Source organism: Ursus arctos, unplaced genomic scaffold, assembly GCF_023065955.2.
Source record: "Ursus arctos isolate Adak ecotype North America unplaced genomic scaffold, UrsArc2.0 scaffold_21, whole genome shotgun sequence".
Lineage (NCBI taxonomy): Eukaryota > Metazoa > Chordata > Mammalia > Carnivora > Ursidae > Ursus > Ursus arctos.
Genome location: NW_026622886.1, coordinates 4,225,126 through 4,245,116, shown reverse-complemented (window position 1 = coordinate 4,245,116; position 19,991 = coordinate 4,225,126). Strand labels below are relative to the sequence as shown.

Sequence of the window (19,991 nt, the reverse complement as noted above, 5' to 3'; positions counted from 1 at the left end):
CTCTCCACTGATGCGTGGGTGGGGGGGCTTGTTGCAGGGTTCTTCCGGGGATTTGATCCCAGGACCCTGAGATCATGACCTGAGCTGAAACCAAGAGTCGGACGCTCAACGGACTGAACCACCCAGGCGCCCTTTCGATGTCTTTATTCTTAAATGTATTTAACATTCTATTGATTTAGCACTAATAAAATTCTATTTAATGTTTTTACATTATTTATCATCTTGAAGATGTGAGGCCAGGCACTGTTTTAAGTCCTTTACAAATACTGACCCATTTAATTCTCCTAACATCCCTAGGAGGTGCGTGTTCTTATCATCCCTGTTTTGTAGATGAGAAAACCAGGCACAGAGAGGGATGCCACTGAGCTGAGGTCACCCAGCTGGGAAGTGGAGGTGCCAGGATTGGGTCTGATGTCTGTCTGAGGCCAGAGCCCGTGCTGACCCGCCAGACGGGAAATCAGAGCCAGGGACTGGCTACTGGGCCTGCTCAGGCGGCCGTGGGTAGTGATGAGGGCTGCGGGTGCAAGTGGGGAGGAGGTGCCATGACAGGCTGGGGGTCCTGTTTGGGCCCCGCTGGGCTGGACCCCTTGGTGGTACCCAACGCACTGTACCCTCCTCATTCACGTGGCAAGGTCCCCAGGGCGGCCAAGGCGCCGGGCTGGGCTGTGGATCTGACACCTCTCGCTGCCGAGTTCTGATCAGAATCTGGCTCCGGGGCAGGGGGCGAAACTGAACCCACACGGGCCTCCTTCAGCTTGGATGCCACTACGGACACCCTGGCCCCGCTCCTTGGCGCTGCCCAGGGCCCACTTGCCGTGGCTTTCCTGGAATCTGGGGCTGCCCGCGCCCACCCTGCCCCGTGGCCGGGCTGTGGCCTCAGCCCTGGGCGCTGAGCTCCGGGGTCCCCGGGGAGCCCGCGCCCAGGCCCCCGCGCTGTGAGGCTCTCAGGTGAGCAGCACGGATCAGGTTCCCGCGGTTTCGTGTCCCGCATTGTTCTTGGCTGGGCCCCGGCTTATGAAAGAGTAATGAGGGGCCCCTGCTCGCAGCCGGCCCCTCTAAGGTTTCCGCTGCCTCGGCCGCCGCCACCACGACCCAGAGTCGGGGCCTGGGAGGGCGGCAGCGTGGGGGCCCCGAGCCGGAGCCCCCCGGGGACGAGGGTGCTGACAGCCGCCAGCCGCCACCGGCCGGAGCCCGCCGCCCAGGTAACCTGAGAGGAGGCGGGGTGCAGGGTGCCTCGGCCGCCGGCTCCCACCACCAGGGAGGGCCCGCCGCCCCGGGGAGGTGGGGAGGAATGGGGGGGCCTTCCCGGAGGAGGTGAGCCGCCGTTCCCCCCGGGTGAGCCCGGCACCAACCTTAGCAGGTGTGGCCTGGCCGCGGACGGGCGGGGGAGAGAAGGGCTGCGGGCTCAGGGCCCCACCCCCACCCCACCCCTGGGCCTGGACCCTCCTGACCCTGAGCCCCTGCGCCCCCTGCGCCCCCTGCACCCCCTGCAGTAGGGCAAATCTCCCCTTGCTCCTAACCCCCTCAGACTTCCTCTTCCTCCCTCAGACCATTTCCTTCCCTCTCTAGGTGGGCTTCCTCCCTCCTCCTCACCCTCCGCCCTCAGCCTTGTTTTCCAGCTGCAGAAGACCCGTTTGGGCCCTTTTGTTTCCTTGGCATCCTGCAGCACACACATGCACACGCGCCAACACACATGTAGAAATAAGCTCGCGTGCACTGACGCAAACAGATGCATTAGTACCTCCCTCCACCCCGCCTTGCAGACACACGCACGTGTGCACCCTTGCGCACACACAGGCCTTTATACACACACAGACCATGCACACACGTGTGCACGCACACGCCCTGTACCTCAGCCAGAGGCGCTGCCAGCCTGATGGACAGCCCGCCTTGAGAAGCCTGAGATCCCAGGAGGAGATGCCTGGACTCTCTTCTTCACCGCCTGGTGGGGGGAGGGGCTGCACAGGGGGAGGGGAGCCCCCACGTGGGCCAGGAGCTGCCTCCTCTCTCCAACTCTGCTCCAGGAGCCGGGGAGCCCTCCGAGTGCTGGGGTGCCTTACTGCGACCTGCCACGCCGCCCGCCTGCCTCTGAGGACCCTCCCCGTTCCTCGACCTCCGGCTGCCAGTTCGTGGTGCGCGCAGGCCTTGCGCCAGGACCCGAGAGGTGGGTAGAGCCCCAGGGTTTGGGGAGGGGCTCCCTAGGGGAGGATGCCCTCACCCACCCCACCCTACACCCCTTCACGGTGGCAGGATCTGTCTGTGCTGGCTGCGGGCATGGGTCACATGGGCAGGTCAACAGCCCGGGCATAGGCCGGCAGTGGGCATGTTCCTCGGTCCCTAGCTTGGTTTGCTCTGGGGTATGGAGCAGCCATGCACCCACCCTGCAGGGGGCATGGCCCCCAGCCCACTCACATTTCCTGGTTCCCTTGGCACAGCTTTTAAAGATTAAACAGTCTGGGCACCCAGGGGCCCCTGTGACCACCCACCTACCTGACCGTGTGTGGCTCCAGGCTCTGGGATTCCCTCCATCCCCAGGCCCGAGCTGAACTGAAGTCCCTCTTTGAGGCCATGGTGCCTTGGGAGGGCATGGCTGAGGGCCCAGAAACCTGGGTTCCAGCCTCAGCGCCATCCCAGATGGGCTAAGGGAACGAGTCATTCCCTCCTTTATGCCTCAGTTTCCCTGTTTAAAAAATAAGAGGAATTGAATCAAATCAGCTTTGCTTTGGGACCATGTATGCCTCCCAGGTAGGTATTGCTTTAAAAAAACGAAACCAGCTCTGCCATCAAATCTGTTTCAGAAAGTCCGGGATAAACAGATTCGAATATCTGTCTTGCAAGACTTGTCAGACCCTTCAGTTTGCTAGCAGGCCTTGTGCTTTTGGGTAGGGAGGTAGAAGCGTGTGGTACGTCCCTAACTCATTTGACCACAGACACGTTTTTCAGGGCTGTCATCCCTTTCCACCTTGTAGGTCAATCTGTGGGTCACTCCTTGGGGACACTGTCATCTCTAAGCCTACTTGGGCCTGTGTCTATCTTGACTGGCTTCCCTAAAGCGGGGCTTTCTCTGCTACTCCCTGGCTGGGCATCCAGGCTGGTGACCCTGTCACTACCCCTGGAACTCTGGTACCTCTTGAAGCACCCCCTTCAGCCCAGTACAACTGTCATCACATTTTTACTGAGCTTTGGGGGTCCCACTCCTGCTCCAGTGACAGAGTATTGGCACTGGGGCCACAGGCATGGTTCATAATGCAGCTGTCCCCCTTCCTAGCTCTGTGACCTTGGCCAGTCCCTTGAGCTCTCTGAGCCTCAGTGTCTTCATCTGTAAAATGGGAATCATGACACCCATTTCAAAGGGAGACTGTTGTAGCTGAATGAGGCAGTCCATGCGAAGAGCCCAGCACAGGGAGGCCTGGGTGCGCTCCCTCCTTTGCTCTAATGTGAGGTGTGTGTGCACCTGGGTGGGGGTATCACTCCCTAATTCTCATGACTTTTTGGGGGAGAAGTCATAGGTCTGTCTCTTCTCCCAGGGGCCGGTCAGCAGGGTCCTCCGCAGAGGTCCCCACAGCCGCCCCTGGGAGCAGGAGCCAGGAACCGGAGACAGTGGCCTATCTGGAGGGTCTGGCCTCCTCCCTGGGTGGCAGCTTTGACGAAGGCCTTGACTCTGGCACCAGCTCCAGCCCTGACTGCGACACTCCTGATGATACCAGCGACTCGTCCTCCGTGGTGAGCTGGGGAGGGAAGGCCGGGGGGCAAGATCACCCCTCCGTGCCAGCCCTGGGGTCCCACCCAAGCCTCCAGACAAGGGTTGAGCCCCTTGGGCCCTCTGGCGACTTAGTCGGCACCTTGGGCCTCCCGGACCAACCGCCTGGGAGGGGCAGAGGTCTCTTCCGTGAAAAGACGGAGGGAGTTCCAATTGACAGGCAATTCCAGGTGAATCACCAATGGGGTCAGGCTGCCAAATATTCTCGGGTCACAGAGGGCCGGGGTGTTAGGCATGCTGTCCGGGGCAAGGATGGGACTGGTCCTGGGCCCTGTCTTGCTCACACACGTCTGAGCTCCATGACTCAGCCCTGGCATAGATCTCTCGGGGACAGAGGAGAGCAAGCAGGCCGTGGAGCCCAGGCAAGGGCTGGGAGCCATTTGGCTGGAAGAAGAGAAGACTCGGGAACTTCTGGGGTATTCACCCGTCAAAGGGCTGTCACAGGGCAGGAGAGGCAGGCTTTCTGTGAGACCTCCAAGGGAAAGTGATGGCATGACTGGCGTGGGCTTCAGAAGGCTCACCACCCCTTCTGAAGTAGAGATTTTTATGGCACCATTCTAGGGCAAATAACTGAGGCTCAGAGAAGGGAGCAACTTACCGAGGCCATCATGTATCTGGGAAGCGGAGGGGCAAGGCTTTGAACCCATTCCTCTCTGGACCCCGGGGGGTGTCCCTGGGGACCGGGGACTGCTATGCCAGGGCCTTTCTACCACACGGAGTCCAAATGCCCTGGGTTCAAGTCCCCTCCCACCTAAACCATTTCTCAGCTGTGTGACTTTGGGCAAGTTCTCAGCTCTGACGAACACGCCTGCCTCAAGTGTTGATTGAAGATTAGCTAAGTCGATGTCTGCGAAGGGTCCGGTGCAGTGTTGAGTATACAGCAGGTGCTCTTCAATGTCAGAGCCTTTCCCTTTCTCTAACTATCTCATGTTGGGAGCACAGACCCTAGAGGCTCCAAATGTGCTTTCTCCTTGCTTCCCTGGCAGGACTGGGACACTGTTGAAAGGCAGGAGGAGGCCCCCAGCTGGGACGAGCTCACCGTGATGATCCCAAGGAAACCCCAGGAAGGGCCAAGAGCTGACAGTGCCCGAAGGGCCCCATCTCTCCTCATCCGGCCCCCTGTGGGAGGGGATACTGCAGGCCAGAGAAAGGAAGGTGAGTCCTGCTAGGCCAGGTTGGTCGCTGTGACCATGGGTGTGGTGATGGCCCGGGGCCTGGCCAGATCTCACTGGCCATCTGGGTCCCCCGGGACATCTTAATTTGGTGACCTGAGTAATAATAGTACAGTCCCATATAATTATGGAGCGGCCACAGTGTGCCACGCGACCTGCTTGAAATACATCAGCTCACAACTGGGTGGTTAGGATCAGGATGCAATTGACAGAAACTGACCGAACATAAAGGAAATGACCCATGTAAGTAAAACGTTTAGGGGGCTGTGACTTCAGGTATGGCTGGATCCAGATGTTCAAATGGTATCAGGAATCTGCTCTCTGCTGTGTTTTCTTCTGTGTTGGCTTCATTCTCAGCCAGACCTTCCCCGGTCGTGGCGTGACGACCAGCAGCACCAGGCTGTGCCCTACCTGCATATCAGCTCCCAGGAAAGGGGGCACGATCTTCCCAATAGGGTCTTCCCTGGGACCCATTGGGGGTCATGTGCCCAACCTGGTGATCAGGGATGGGGTCAGGCCCCTGGGCACACCTCCTGGCCTGAGAGTAGGGGTGGAGGGAAATCAGGGGGATTGTTTGCAGAGAAAGGGAAAAGGCCACTGGGTAGGCCAAGCCCCCAGATGCCCATGACATTGGTTAGCACCTCGCTAATGCGAGCCTAGTATGGGTGATGGGAGCACATGGAGCATGGGAGTTGGGGGGAGAGAGGAGGCTGATGTGGGGGGCCACCCACATCCTGACCCTCCCTCTGAACCTATTTTTCTGGCAATCTGTTCCATGTCACTACCATTCTGACGACTCAGGCCCCCAAACTTGTGTTTTCCCAATTTCTCTATTTTTTCCCCTTTGTATTCGATCAGCAATTCTGGTTAGTACCACCTGCAAAACACACCTCAAATCTGTCCCCTTCTTGCCATCTGTATAAGTACTCCCTGGCCAAGGCACCACTGCCCCCTGCGGGGATTGTCGCCAGAGTCCCCTCCAAGCCTCCAGGTTCTGCCCGGCCCTCTCAGTCCTTTGAGAGCTGAGCCACCTTTAAAAACACGAGGGGCACCTGGGTGGCTCAGTTGGTTATGCCTCTGACTTTTGATTTCAGCTCAGGTCATGATCTCAGGGTCGTGAGATCGAGCTCTGCTTGGGCTCTGCGCTGAGCGTGGAGCCTGCTTGCGATTCTCTCTTCCTCTGCCCCTCCCCCTGCTTGTGCACACACGTGTGCTCCCTCTCTCTCTCTAAAAAAAACAAACAAACAAAAACCTGAATCAGATCTTATCACTGCCCCACCCCACTGCCTTGCCCTATCCGGCCCTGGGGAGAGGGTGCGTGGGAAGAAGTAATATCACAGAGGAAGCAGGGAGCCCAGTGCCTCCCCGGCATGCGAGTGGCTTAATAGGCAGGTAGGATTTTGTACTAAAGACCTGCTTTCTTACTTCTAACACGGGGCAGTGGAGTGGGGGAACCTCACTCTGTGACCTGCTTGATTGAAGGCAGTCACTGCTGTCCACCTGGTGGCAGGCTCCCACATTACAGACAGGGGAGCTAAGGCCCCTGAGGAATTAGCCAACTCCCAGATGAGATGCTAGGAACTCCTTGCCATCCCTCTCTGGGCACCTCCTAGTTTGCAAAGCAAACTCCTAGGGGCAGGCTGCACAGAGCCCAGCGGGCCGAGGGACCGGACACAGTGCTCTAGGACATCTGTATAGCCTGCCCTGGGTATGCATTAGGTGGGCTGCAGGAGAGAAGTCAGATCCTGGGGGGGGGCAGGCCGAAAGGGATGCTCGAGATGGGTGGGCAAGGAAGAAGCCTGGGCGCTGACCCAGCCAGGAGGCAGCAGGAGTGGTGGCGAACGCCATCTCAGCCAGGACGCGTCCCGTGCTCAAAGGGCGAGGCAGAGCTCAGAGCTGGCCGCCAGCCGCACAGTAGGGTTGAGCCCTTCCGGTGTGCTTAGCACTTTCCCCGAAGGGAGATGCAGTGGAAAACTAGAAGGTGGGGCCCCTCCCCTGATGGAGCGGGGAGGCCGGTGGGGGTGGCCAGAGCCTCACCAGCCATGGGAAATCCCTGGATTTTTTTCCAGATGCAGTTGGGAGCCCCTGATGTTTTTGCTGTCTTTTATTTTGAAATAATTTGAGATTTATAGCAGAGTTGCAAAGAATCCAGAGAGTTTCCATTATACCCTTTGCCTGGTTCGCCTCATGTTGCCATCTTACAAAACCGAAGTGTAGCTCTCAAAATTAAGAAATTAACATTGGTTTAGCATTGCTGTCTACGCTATAGACTTTATTTGGGCTCACCCGTTTTCCCCACTGATGTCCCTCTGTGGTCCTGTGCTCCCATCCAGGACCCACACTGCATGGAGATACCGTGTCTCCCAGTCTCCTCCAGTCTGATAGTTTTTTTTGGTCCCTCCTTGTAAGCAGGGGTGATCTAGCCAGGTTTGCTTTTGGAAAGGATCTCCTTAAATGGGACGATGACCTAGGGCCCACAGCATGCACACTGGGGGCTTTCGGAACCATCCAGGTGAAGGATGTGGGTGGCTGACTGGGTGGGGGGGTGGGAGGAGGGGGATGAGAGAAGCCGGCCGATTCAGAATACCATGGGCCATCAGTTCATTGGGCAACGACAATAAAAAATTTAAGTGCTGCTATGTGCTTGGTTCCAGTCCCTTGCTAGGTGCTGGAAATTCAGACTTCAGGGATGGCAGCTCAGAAAGTTTGGAGGAGGCACAGCTTTCCAAGCAGGAGGAGAGGGCATCTTAAGCATGGCCTTTATTTTATTTTATTTTATTTTATTTTATTTTATTTTATTTTATTTTATTTATTTTATTTTTTAAGATTTTATCTATTTATTTGAGAGAGAGAGAGAGCATGTGAGAGAGCTAGCATAAACCAGGGCGGGGGTAGAGGGAAAGGGAGAGGCAGACTCCCCACTGAGCAGGGAGCCCAACACGGGGCTTGATTCCAGGACCCCGAGATCATGACCTGAGCTGAAGGCAGATGCTTAACAGATTAAGCCCTCCGGGGACCCCTTAAGCATGGCCTTTAATGAAAGCAGTCGTGGCTCCTTCCAGAGGGGGCCACCATACCCTTTACTCCTCTCCTGAAGCTGTGGCCCAGGGACACGCACATAGCTGGGGGCCACCACATACTAGGTGACCAAGGGCTGGGGGGGGCTGGAGGGTGACACTGAGGTCATGGTGATCCCTTGCCAGGGGATGGGAGTTGTGAAGGGGGTGAAGGGGTCCCTGTTTAGGGCAGTTACATTAATCTCTCAGACCAGGGCTGCTTAGACTGTAATGTGCATGCAAGTCACGTGGGAATCTTATTAAAATATAGATTTGATGTACCATGCCCAGGGCGGGGCCCTGAGGGTCGGCATTTCTAGCAAACTCCCAGGTGAGGCCCAGGCTGGAGGTTCACACAGAAGCCCATCCCAGGCTCCTGGCAGCCCTGAGAGCATCTCTGGGTATAAGGAATGGGAGCTTTCTAGAGCGCTCACACATGAAGGAGCCTCATTAGAAGAGATGGGGGGAGTTCTCAGGACCCATCCGCAGCAAGTAGAACAGGGAAAGGGAAGTTGCTAGTAGCTGCCTCCAGACCCACCTCTCCCTCTCTCCGGTCACATGGGCTATTGTCAGAACCGCTCTCTACGCATTTGTGCAGCCCCCCCACCCCGCCCCGTCTTTGTGCTCTTCCAGCTCTGCAGCCTCCTGCCCAGTGACTGAGTCGGGTGGGGTTCAATGTCAAATTCCCAGGCTCAGCTTGAGACAGGCCTTTAAGCCTCCTCTGATCTAAGTCGCTCCAAGAGGTGGAGTCAGTTGGTCTGGACAGTGGGTCCTCTAAGAAGGGCTGTGGGCTCTGCCTTGATCATCTGTCCCAGGGGACAAGGAAAGGTCGAGTGTGAGACCCCTCCCCTTACCTTGAACCAGCCTCTCCTCTCTCCAGACACCTGCAGTGGGAACCGAAGTGCCGGACAGCACTGGGCGAAGCTCCGGGGAGAAAGTGGGTACTTCTTGGAGCGGCACCAGTCGGCGCTAACCCAGGCTTCCTGTGCGACACTGCAGGGCGGACCTCGCAGTGCCACCCCCCAAGCTTCCTCTTTTCATCGTTCTGCCCAGAGGGACGTTGCCCAGACTGCTTACACACAGTTCAATACCCCCCGAGCCTCCTCTCCCGCACAAATTGCCCCACGGGACAACCTGAGAACCTCGTCCACCCAACAGGACATCCCCAGGACCTCTTTCACACAGCACAACACCCCCAGAGCATCCTCTCCCTCAAGAATTGCCCAACGGGATAACCCCAGAACCTCCTTTGTCCAACGAAACAATCCTCAAGTTTCCTCTCCCACCAGAGCCACCGGACAAGACAACTCTAGAACCTCTTCTGTCCAACAGGACAACCCTCAGACTTCTTTTCCCACTTGTACTCCCCAGAGGGACAACCCCAGAGGCCCCTCTCCCAAAAGAACCACCCAACAGGACAACCCCAGATCATCCTGTGCCCAGCGGGACAACCCCCGAGGCTCCTCTCCCAACAGAACCACCCAACGGGACAACCCCAGAGGCTCCGCTCCCAACAGAACCACCCAACGGGACAACCTCAGAGCATCCTGTCCCCAGGAGGACAACCCCCGAGGCTCCTCTCCCAACAGAACCACCCAACGGGACAACCCCAGATCATCCTGTGCCCAGCGGGACAACCCCCGAGGCTCCTCTCCCAACAGAACCACCCAACGGGACAACCCCAGAGGCTCCGCTCCCAACAGAACCACCCAACGGGACAACCTCAGAGCATCCTGTCCCCAGGAGGACAACCCCCGAGGCTCCTCTCCCAACAGAACCACCCAATGGGACAACCCCAGATCATCCTGTGCCCAGCGGGACAACCCCCGAGGCTCCTCTCCCAACAAAACCACCCAACGGGACAACCCCAGATCATCCTGTGCCCAGCAGGACAGCCCCAGAGTCCCCTCTCCCAACAGAACCAGCCTGCAGGACAACCCCAGAGGCTCCGCTCCCAACAGAACCACCCAACGGGACAACCTCAGAGCATCCTGTCCCCAGCAGGACAACCCCAGAGTCCCCTCTCCCAACAGAACCACCCAACGGGACAACCTCAGAGCATCCTGTGCCCAGCAGGACAACCCCCGAGGCTCCTCTCCCAACAGAACCACCCAACGGGACAACCTCAGAGCATCCTGTGCCCAGCAGGACAACCCCAGAGGGTCCTCTCCCAACAGAACCACCCAAAAGGATAACCCCAGATCATCTTGTGCCCAGTGGGACAACCCCAGAGTCCCCTCTCCCAACAGAACTGTCCAGCGGGACAACCCCAGAGCTTCTTGTATTCAACAGAACATCCCCAGAACCTCTTCTACCCAACGGGACAACCCTAAGACCTCTTGTACACAATGGAATAATCCTAGAACCTCTTATACTCAACGAGACAACCCACAGTCTTCCGCTCGGCGGGACAGCCCTGGAACTTCCTCCCCTCGATGCTGCACACAACGGGACAATCCTGGACCATCATCTCCTCATCGCTCCACTCCACGGAACAATCCCAGGAATTCTTCTCCCCATCGTACTAACAAAGACATTCCCTGGGCCTCCTTTCCCCTCCGCCCAACCCAGAGTGAAGGCCCGCGAACCTCGTCCCCATCTCGCTCCAAGCAAAGTGAGGTTCCCTGGGCCTCCATTGCCCTTCGGCCAACCCAAGGGGACAGGCCCCCTCAGACCTCATCTCCCACTAGGCCAACTCAGCGTGACCCACCTCTGTCCTCCTCCGGATCTACCCAGCACAACTCACTGTCTCGGGCCGCTTCTTCCTCCCATAACCCGGGCCCCCACAGTGCCTCCCGGACTTCTTCACCTCTGTACCCTGCTATCCGTGGGGCACCCCAGACCTCTTCTGAGCCCTCCCAGCCTCCATGTTCTGTGTGTATTGGGCATCGGGATGCCCCTCGAGCTTCTTCACCTCCTCGCTATTTGCAACATGACCCCTTCCCCTTCTTCCCAGACCCCCATGCATCTGAGAGTGAGCCTCCCCACCACAATCCCCCCTATATACCTCCAGCTGTGTGCATTGGACACCGGGATGCCCCCCGGGCTTCTTCACCTCCTCGCTATTTGCAGCATGACCCCTTCCCCTTCCTCCCAGACACATCAGATGCTGAGACCCAGTCCCCCCAGCATGACCCTCCTCAGTTCCCCCCACCTGTGTGTATTGGGTACCGTGACGCACCCCGGGCCTCCTCCCCACCGCGGCAGCCCCCAGAGCCCTCCCTGTTATTCCAGGATCTCCCCAGGGCCAGCACTGAGAGCCTTGTCCCCTCCACAGACTCTCTGCATGAGCCCCCCCACATGCCCACCCCCGTGTGCATTGGGCACCGGGATGCACCCTCCTTCTCGTCCCCACCACGCCAGGCCCCCGAGCCCTCCCTCTTCTTTCAGGATCCCCCAGGGACTAGTATGGAGAGCCTGGCCCCCTCCACTGACTCTCTGCATGGTTCTCCAGTGTTGCCCCCCCAAGTGTGCATTGGGCACCGGGATGCACCTCGAGCCTCCTCCCCACCCCGCCACCCCCCCAGTGACCTAGGTCTCCTGGCACCCTCACCTCCGCCAGGCAGCTCGGGGGGCTCCCGGGGCTCAGCCGCCCCTGGGGAGACCAGGCACAACTTGGAGAGGGAGGAGTACACCGTGCTGGCCGACCTGCCCCCGCCCAGGAGGCTGGCGCAGAGGGAGCCAGGGCCCCAGGGCAGCAACGGGGGCCGCACCCGCAGCCCTGGCCGCGCAGAGGTGGAGCGCCTCTTCGGGCAAGAGCGCAGGTGAGCTCAGGGCGGGGCCAGCCAGGTGGGCTGGGGAGGAGGCTCGGCCGCAGGATAGGGCAAGGTTCACAGGCTTAGGCTGGCAGATGGAAAGGGTTCAGACCCCCACCCTGCCACTTACTGGCTGTGTGACCTTGGGCAAGTCACTTCACCTCTGTTTCCACATTTTAGGAGGGTTTTTTTTTTCTGACAACCGAGTGATACTTTATGTAGCCTGGTGGTTAAGAGGAAAGACCAGGGTCAGGTGGGCTGGGTTCAAATCCTGGGTCAAATCCACTCCCAAATTATGTGATCTGGTAAAGTGATTTAACCCACCTGAGCCTCAGTTTCCTCATCTGTAAAATGGGGAGAATGTTAGTACATTGATCTAAATAAGGTTAAACTCTCAAACCCTTTGTTTGATCCGGAATCGCAAGTTTATTTTTTCCCCCTTCTTACATGATGGAAAAGAAAGTACCTATGATTCTTTTCTGCTTTAAAAAATTTTTTTTTTAATTATTTTTTTTTCTTTTCTACTTTAACCAAGAAAACTCATGGGTCCCCTTGAATTTCAGAAAACAGAGATGTCAGTTTAAAATGAATGGCCAAAGCCACATGTTTTAAATAAGAGAACTCACAGAATTACAAATTTTGTAGAAGTTAAAAGCCACCTTCCTGGGGCATGGCGACAGTGCCTGAAGTCCAGTCCAAGTGTCCCGCAAGTCTCCTTGGACAGCAGGGCCCCACAGGTGGTTTACGACCCAGAGTGTCTGCTTTGGTACAGGGCGGGGAGGGAAAACATTTCCTCCCGATCTGGCTAAGATTTCTTTCTCGGGCATTTCCAGCCTCAGAGTTTTCAAGGACTGGGGCTGGAATTCCATTAGTTAAGGTTAAGAGAACCCAAAAAAGTAGGTCTGGAAGTCTCAAAACTCACAGTGTGTAATTCAGTGCCGCACAGTGTATTTACTGACCCAGAGTCGTATGGCCACCCGCGACCTAATTTGAGAACTTTTCCGTCACCCCAGGAGCGGGTAATGGTTTGCATTCCAGAATTCTTCTTTGTTTCCCTTGGGGCAATATTTTCTCTTCGATTTGAATCTACTTGAGAAACCTTATCTCTTATTCTTCAAATTTCCTTCTCCAGTAAGTTACATCCATTTACTACCCAGGTGACAACCTCTGGGGTCTCCATCATCAGTGTAATTCTCTCTCTGGCCTTTAAAAAACAAACAAACAAACAAACAAACAAAAACGAACAAACAAATGAAACCACATTTTAATTTTTTAAGAGCAGTTTTAGGTTCATAGCAAAATGGAGTGGAAAGTACGGAGATTTCCCATTCGGTCCCTGTCCCCCCTACACACACAGCCTCCCTCCCTGCACCAGCCCCCACCAGAGTGGAGCCTCTGTTACAAACGGTGAACCTACACGACACGCCGTTATTACCCACAGTCCGTCGTTGACGGTAGGGCTCCCTTCTGCTGGCGTACATTCTGTGGGTTTGGACAAATGTATGATGGCATGTGTCCACTGTTATGCAATCATGCAGAGTATTTAGCTGCCCTAAAACCCCCCTCGTCTTTGGCCTTTTTATTTTATTTTTTTATATTTTAAAGATTGTATTTATTTAGATGACACAGAGAGACAGCAAGAGAGAGAACACAAGCAAGGGGAGTGGGAGAGGGAGAAGCAGGCTTCCCGCCAAGCAGGGAGCCCGATGCGGGGCTCGATCCCAGGACCCTGGGATCATGACCTGAGCCGAAGGCAGACGCTTAATGCCTGAGCCGCCCAGGTGCCCGTCTTTGGCCTTTTTATATTACTATTTTTGGTCCAGTATCAATTTGCACACCTTTGATTTTATCTGATAACTCAGCAGAGACACTAAAGATCTTTAAACCAGAGTTCTATTTTCTTCATCTTTTTTTTTTCCCCCTTAGGGGATAACTTTGAGAGAGATAAAGGGTTTATAATAGAAGTCAAGAATATGTTTATACTCTTGTTAACCATTTAATTACTTTTCCATAGATACTTCTATTCGTTTTACTTTACTCTCTTTGAAGTTGTTTACCTTTTAAAAGCTTTACTGCAATATAATCGATAGACAAAAAATTGCATATATTTAACGTATACATGTTGGTGAAGTAGACTATTTACTTTTTAATCAAGATTTTATAACTCTACTGAGTACTTTAGTTATTTTCTCTTGCATGACATTTTTTCCAAATAGAAAAACCATCCGTCGTCTGGAGATGAAATTTTAAAACCTGCTTCAATATCTGTAAGGGACAGACTGAAAGTTATGAGTGGGTGACTAGAGGGCCATGCTTTTATTTTCTCCCGTATGTTCATTCAACATGTGTTTATTGAGCACCTACTCTGTCCAAGCATTGTCTAACTGAGCCTGGAAAATCTCTCTTAAAGCGCTCTCACATTAAAGCGCTAGGCATTTTGGCTTGATAGCTTCATTTTTCTCCCCTAGATACCTTTGGAATTCCTTATCTTCGCATCATATAAATATTTTATAATCTCTTGAATTTAAAACAGAGCCTTCATGGAATTTGCTAGACTTGATGCCTTTTGTCCTTTAATACCCTCCGGAAGTAGAGTAGAGCCCATCCAACCTCGGTGCAGCCACACCAGCACTGAGGAGCTGGGGGCCCGAGGGGACGCTGTTGCTTCAACGCCACCAAGCCTGGGTCTCCGTGGCTTCTCAGAATCTTCTTGAGTTTTTTCCTCCTCTCTCTCGATTCCACATGGGGGCAGCTTCTCAGAAGGGATGATCGCTGGGCAAGCTGGAGTTTATACGGAAAGCGCACCCACTGAAAAGAGCACCCATTCTCCTGTCCACCCTGCACCGAGTAGTTTTCTCTGTTACCCTCCCCAACCTAGTCACGTTTGGGGCTTTCGCTTCGTGGAGCCTCCAACACCTGGTTCTGGGGCAAACTCACTCTGAGGCCTCAGAGCTCACAGAGCAAGGACACCCCCCCACCCCACCCCCACCCCCGGTCTCAGATAGATTAGAAACGGAAGCTGATCAGGCAGGGCTCAAACTCAGAAACACTAACTCTGGGGTAGAGAACTTTGGTTTCCTGTGAGTCTATTGCTCAGAACTGCTAAAAACAAAAACTCGACTTACTTTATGGGTCTGATTTTTTTTTTGAAGATTGTATTTATTTATTTATTTGAGACAGAGAGCAAGCATGAGCAGGGGCAGAGGGAGAGGGAGAAACAGACTCCCTGCTGAGCACGGAGCTGGACATGGGGCTCGATCCCAGGACCCCGAGATCATAACCTGAGCCGAAGTCAGACGCTTAACCAACTGAGCCATCCAGGCGCCCCTAGGGGCCTGATTGATTCTAATGACATTGGCAAAAGCCATAGACAACAGCCCCAAGGCCCAAGCTCATAATTATTTTTTTTTTTTTAAGATTTTATTTATTTGACAGAGAGACAGCCAGGTAGAGAGGGAACACAAGCAGGGGAAGTGGGAGAGGAAGAAGCAGGCTTCCAGCGGAGGACCCTGATGTGGGGCTCGATCCCAGAATGCTGGGATCATGCCCTGAGCCGAAGGCAGATGCTTAACCACTGCGCTACCCAGGTGCCCCCCAAGCTCATAATTCTTTTATTCTCCAAAGCCTCTAAGGAGTTTCAGCGTAGTTCCCAAGTGGGAGGCAGGCTGAAGGCAGAGCACAGGTCTGGTGAGCAGAGAACCCTCTTCCTTTCCTTTTGGCTAGCTCAGTTGGGGCTCAGCACCTGGTCATCTCTTTCAGGCTTCCCTCGGTTCAGTTCCGTCATTAGAGACCCGGCTCCCTTTGTCCATTTAGATGAAGTCAGTCCTGTTGAAATAAACATCCAGGGGAGCTGTGGGGTCTTGGGTTTTGATGCCCTTACATACGGGAGGGGAGAGGTGTGCCCAGATTCCGTCTGGTTGCTACCTTTCAACAGAGGTGTCATGTTAAATCCTAACAACTACGGCTACCCATTATTAAGCAGGACAATGAACCGGAACTAGGGACTTTCACAGCTTAGAGGTTATCTTTGTTGAATGTGGCAGCAATGCCTGAAGTCTGGGTGTCTTAGAAGTGACATTTGTGTGGACGTTTACATTGGCCTTTCTGGAATTGTAGAGGATGTTTCTTCCTTCTGATCTTGCTAAGAGCTCTTTTACTGACAGCTAGGATGGCCTAGAGCGTTCAAGGCTAAGTGCTGGAACCCTCTTCGCTACAGAGGGGGAGGAACAACGGGCCTGGGAAATCCCAAACTCACCATGTGGACAGGAAAAGGGCAGAAGGAATGGGATATGGGGGCACATAACACTCTGCATCTCCCCTCCCCACTTCGTGGGGTGCGTGAGACAAAGTGGGATGGTCAGGTGCTTGGCATCTGGAACACAGGAAGTGCTCGATAAATGTTTGCTGTTATGATCACGTGTGCACAGTGCCTGGTATACAGTAGGTGCTCAATAAATCTTAATTCCCACAAGGACCAGTCTAACATTTGTCTAGGGGTGAGTGGTGGGCTGCCCGTGGTCAGAAACAGGAAGTACTGAGTGAGACAGGAGGCAGTCAAGGCCAAGGCTAAGCCCTCCACCCGTGCTTACCCTTTTCCTCACTGCATCACCCCTTAAGGCAGATCGATTAGAGCGGTCGACCATCCTCATTTTTCAGAAGGGGAAACTGAGAACCTGAAAGGGTCATCCCTTACTTAGGGATGACGAGCTCATGGCGGGCCCCCCAATCCCCCACATCTCCCGTTGAGGGCGGGAGCAGAGGACTGGGATGCTGGGAGTGGGACAGCCCCAAGGGCCCTCAGAGGGGCGGCTGCATTTGCTCATAGGAAGTCCGAGGCACCGGGGGCCTTCCAGGCCCGGGACGACGGGCGGTCGCAGCGGCCCAGCCAAGGTCAGAACCAACTTCTCCGAAGACAGTCCAGCCCTGCCCTCAGCAGGGAGGTGAGCACCGCCAGTCTGCCCCGGGCCCCTGCAGCCCCGAGAGGTGGGCCACTGCTTCTCTCCTCCCCCAGGTGCCAGGCAGGGGTGTTGGGAAGGGAGGTCCTTTATGAAAGGGCCAGAGTCCCTAATCATGGGCATCCAGCTTCCCCTTCTCCCAAAGAGCCAGCAGGTCTTGACACAATTGAGAAGGACCCCACATTAGTCCTTTGAAGATGGCCCCTCCATGCTGTTGCCACGCCGTCTTGAAAAGTTTGCAGGGAAAGCCCCGGATGCATCATTCTGGCTTTAAGGCCTATCTCTCCCAGGGTGGGGATTTGTATTTTTAAAGAAACTCTTAGAAAGCAAGGCCCGACCCAGAGGAGTGGGGTGTTGGTGGAAATTCCGGCACCTGATAGCATAGCTTGGAATCAATATCTTGGCAGCGGGGGGGGGGGGGGGGGGGCAGGAAAGTAAGCAGCGTTTTAAAGATGTCTTTCTGAAAGTGAGGAGACTGGGTGAAAGAGAAGAGCTGACACCCCCCCCCCCCAGGAGGGACATCAGGGAGCCTAGGTACTTTGTGACCTGCTATAATCCAAGCTGCTGTGAAGACACAGCCTGCCTCTCCCCAGGCCTGGTGAAGACCAGTCTGTCCTAGAGTGAGACCACCCAGTCAGGGTCCTGGAACCTCATGCAGCCCCCCCACCTCATCCTCAGGTAACCAGGCCCCTTGTGAAGCAGGCAGAAGCGGCCCGGCGGAGCCAAGCAGAGCCCCCTCATCCCAGGAGCCCCGAGAGGCGGCCTGAAGGGGACCGGCGGCTCCAGGGGTCCTCGCTGCCCCCAAGGACATCAGCCAGGACCCCTGAGAGGGAGCGGCGGACAGAGAGACCACTGGAAAGTGGCCGGGTGGGCCCAAGACAGCCTCTGGGGGGGTGGCAGAGTCAGGAGGGGGCTCCAGGAACCCAGGGCCCTCACGGACATCTGGAGAGAGGGTACAGCAGCCGGCAGGAAGGCCCAAGCCTGGGGGAGCCCAGATGGGGGGTTGCCAGAGCCCCAGAGGGAACTTCGAGGGGCCCTCTCAGGGAGTCCGAGGAGAGCTGGGGGCAGCTGGGTGGCCCCACCGGCCACAGGGGGCAGGCAGAGGCCTGGGAGGAGCCCCCCAGTGATGGGTTGCGGGAGTCCCCTGACAGGCCAGCTCAGCGAGGCTGGGGAAGCCTGCAGGAGGTTCCCTGTGCTCACCAGCTGAAGAGCCCCCCAGAGAACTCCAGGGTAGGCCCAGCAGAGTTCTTGAAATCCCAGAGGCCTGAAACACCCACCGCCAGGAGCTGGGAGGCTGAGGGAACGTGTCCACACCTGCACAGCCCTGAGAGGCGACCCGAACTCGACTGGAGAGACCTCATGGGCCTTCTCGGGGCGCCCAGAGAGGGGGCCTGGGCCCGCACGGAGGAGTCGACGCTCACCTCCCACCTTCCCAGGTTGGACTGGGAAGGCCTCCTGGAGCTCCTGCAGGCCCAGCTGCCCCGCAGAGACCCAGCTGGACACTGGGGTACCCCGGCCCCGGCTTCAGGGCCAGAGGTGGGTTCCCCAGGCACAAACGGGGCCCCGGAGCTTGAGCGACAGGGCCAGCCTGCCAGCTGGGAGGAGTCCACCCCGGTCAATGGACAGAGCCCTGGACAGTGGCCCCAGAGCTCCGCCCAGCCACCCAGCCCTGCCTGCACCTCCACCCAGTGGCCAAAGACCAAAGTGACGAGTGGACCAGAGACCTCAGCTATGGCTGGTCTGGAGGAGATGGGTCAGCTGGGGGGCAGGAGCCCTGCAGAGGATCCCAGCTTGCCAGAGTGGGAGGTAAGTCCGTCTCACGTGCAAGGGGCAGCCTGAAAATCCGCCCCACCCAGACCAGTATCCTTAGAAAAGGCCTCCCTACGGCTCCTGCACACCTTCCAAGGCTCAGCCCCAATCCTCCCTTCTGACCGACACTTTCGCAACCACCAACCTGGACAGCAGTGATAACGACCCACACTTTTTGATGACCAGCGTTTACTACCAGCTAAGCACTGGTCTGAATGCTTTCTGGTATTTTCCTCATTTAACCTCCGTAGCAACCTGATGAGAAAGGCACCGTGTATTTGCAGATCAGGAAACTGAGGCACAGAGAGGTTAAGCTACTTGAGATCACACAGCTAGTGAGGGCTGGGGCAGGGGGGCGCCCCGGGACGGCTCAGCGCAGACCACCCCAGGGCTTCAAGCAAGGTGCTCTGCCCAGGGCCCTCCCCCTTCCCGGCTGCACAGGTCCTGCTTCCTGTGGCCTCTGGTGGCTCCTACCTGACCCTGGCTGGGACTGCAACCAGTGTGGTCAGGTCCCCTCCCCCCTGCCCTATTCGAAGTTCCTCAAAGTCCAGGCAGCTTCACTTACCCCTTTCTGGCCCCTCCAGCTCCTCTTAGGCACAGAGAAGAGGTTGCAACAGGGCCCGTTGGGTTGAGCGGGCTGCTAAGCCAGGCTGTTTAAAGGAGGGCCCGTGGACAAGGTAGGCCCAGGGCCTGGCACGGAGGAGGAGTTCACCAGGTCTCTTCCCTGCCTCCTTCGCCCCAGGGCCACAGTCATGGAGTCAGGGGTCCTCGAGTGCTGCCTGGAGCCTCTGCCTGAAGATGGTGGCTGGGGAGGGTTCTGGAGGCTAGAGAGGGGCCAGCTGGCCTCAGCTCACTGGGAACAAGGCATGCGCTTCGGGGCACGCAGCCTCTCTTGCCCTGTAAAATGGGACCAGCTGCTTCCCTCATAGGCTCTGCTGGGGTGACATGGAGACTCCGGCTTGTTCATCCAAACGCCCTCACTTCTTTGCTGTCCAGCCCAATGCCGTCTCCCTCCTGGACCACAGGGGAGCGTTTACGCTGTACTTGGTTTGCCATGCATGCCTTAGCCTGATGGAAGGCTCAGCCTCGTCGGCATTTGCCGGGGGTCACACAAGCGTAAGTTGTGAGAAATCAGATCAAAGCTTCAACTCCAAAGCCCCAGTTTTTAACTGCCATGTCGAGCCCAGGGCTGACTGGGGAGCCCCTTCCCTTGTATTTCCCTGAGGCTTTTACTATTTACTCTCCAATCGACTCAATGCACAGACACCAGAGATGCAGGGGTGAACCAGCTTGGTCCTGCCCTCCTGGCCAAAGGGGGATTGAGGAATTTGGAGCCCCACATAAAAGGCTATCAGGCTTGTCAGGGAGACAGATGGACCACAGGCAGCTCAAGGAGGAGGGGTGCTAGGTCCCGGTGGATGCTGGGACATGGCCGCCTGGCCTGGTCTACCAGAAAGATTCTTCACCTACACTTACTCCGTGGT

The 19,991-nt window shown here is 56.2% G+C and overlaps 1 protein-coding gene across 1 annotated transcript in view; it reads left to right on the top strand.

Annotated features, from left to right (window-relative positions):
- TRIOBP (TRIO and F-actin binding protein) overlaps positions 1 to 19,991 on the top strand; it is a 60,445-nt gene that overhangs the window by 10,349 nt on the left and 30,105 nt on the right. Inside the window, exons 6-11 of the mRNA XM_057316306.1 lie at positions 2,025 to 2,164; positions 3,528 to 3,723; positions 4,747 to 4,915; positions 8,869 to 11,752; positions 16,569 to 16,683; positions 17,377 to 18,504. Of these exons, the coding sequence (XP_057172289.1) occupies positions 2,025 to 2,164; positions 3,528 to 3,723; positions 4,747 to 4,915; positions 8,869 to 11,752; positions 16,569 to 16,683; positions 17,377 to 18,504 (4,632 nt within the window). The remainder of the gene's footprint in view (positions 1 to 2,024; positions 2,165 to 3,527; positions 3,724 to 4,746; positions 4,916 to 8,868; positions 11,753 to 16,568; positions 16,684 to 17,376; positions 18,505 to 19,991) is intronic.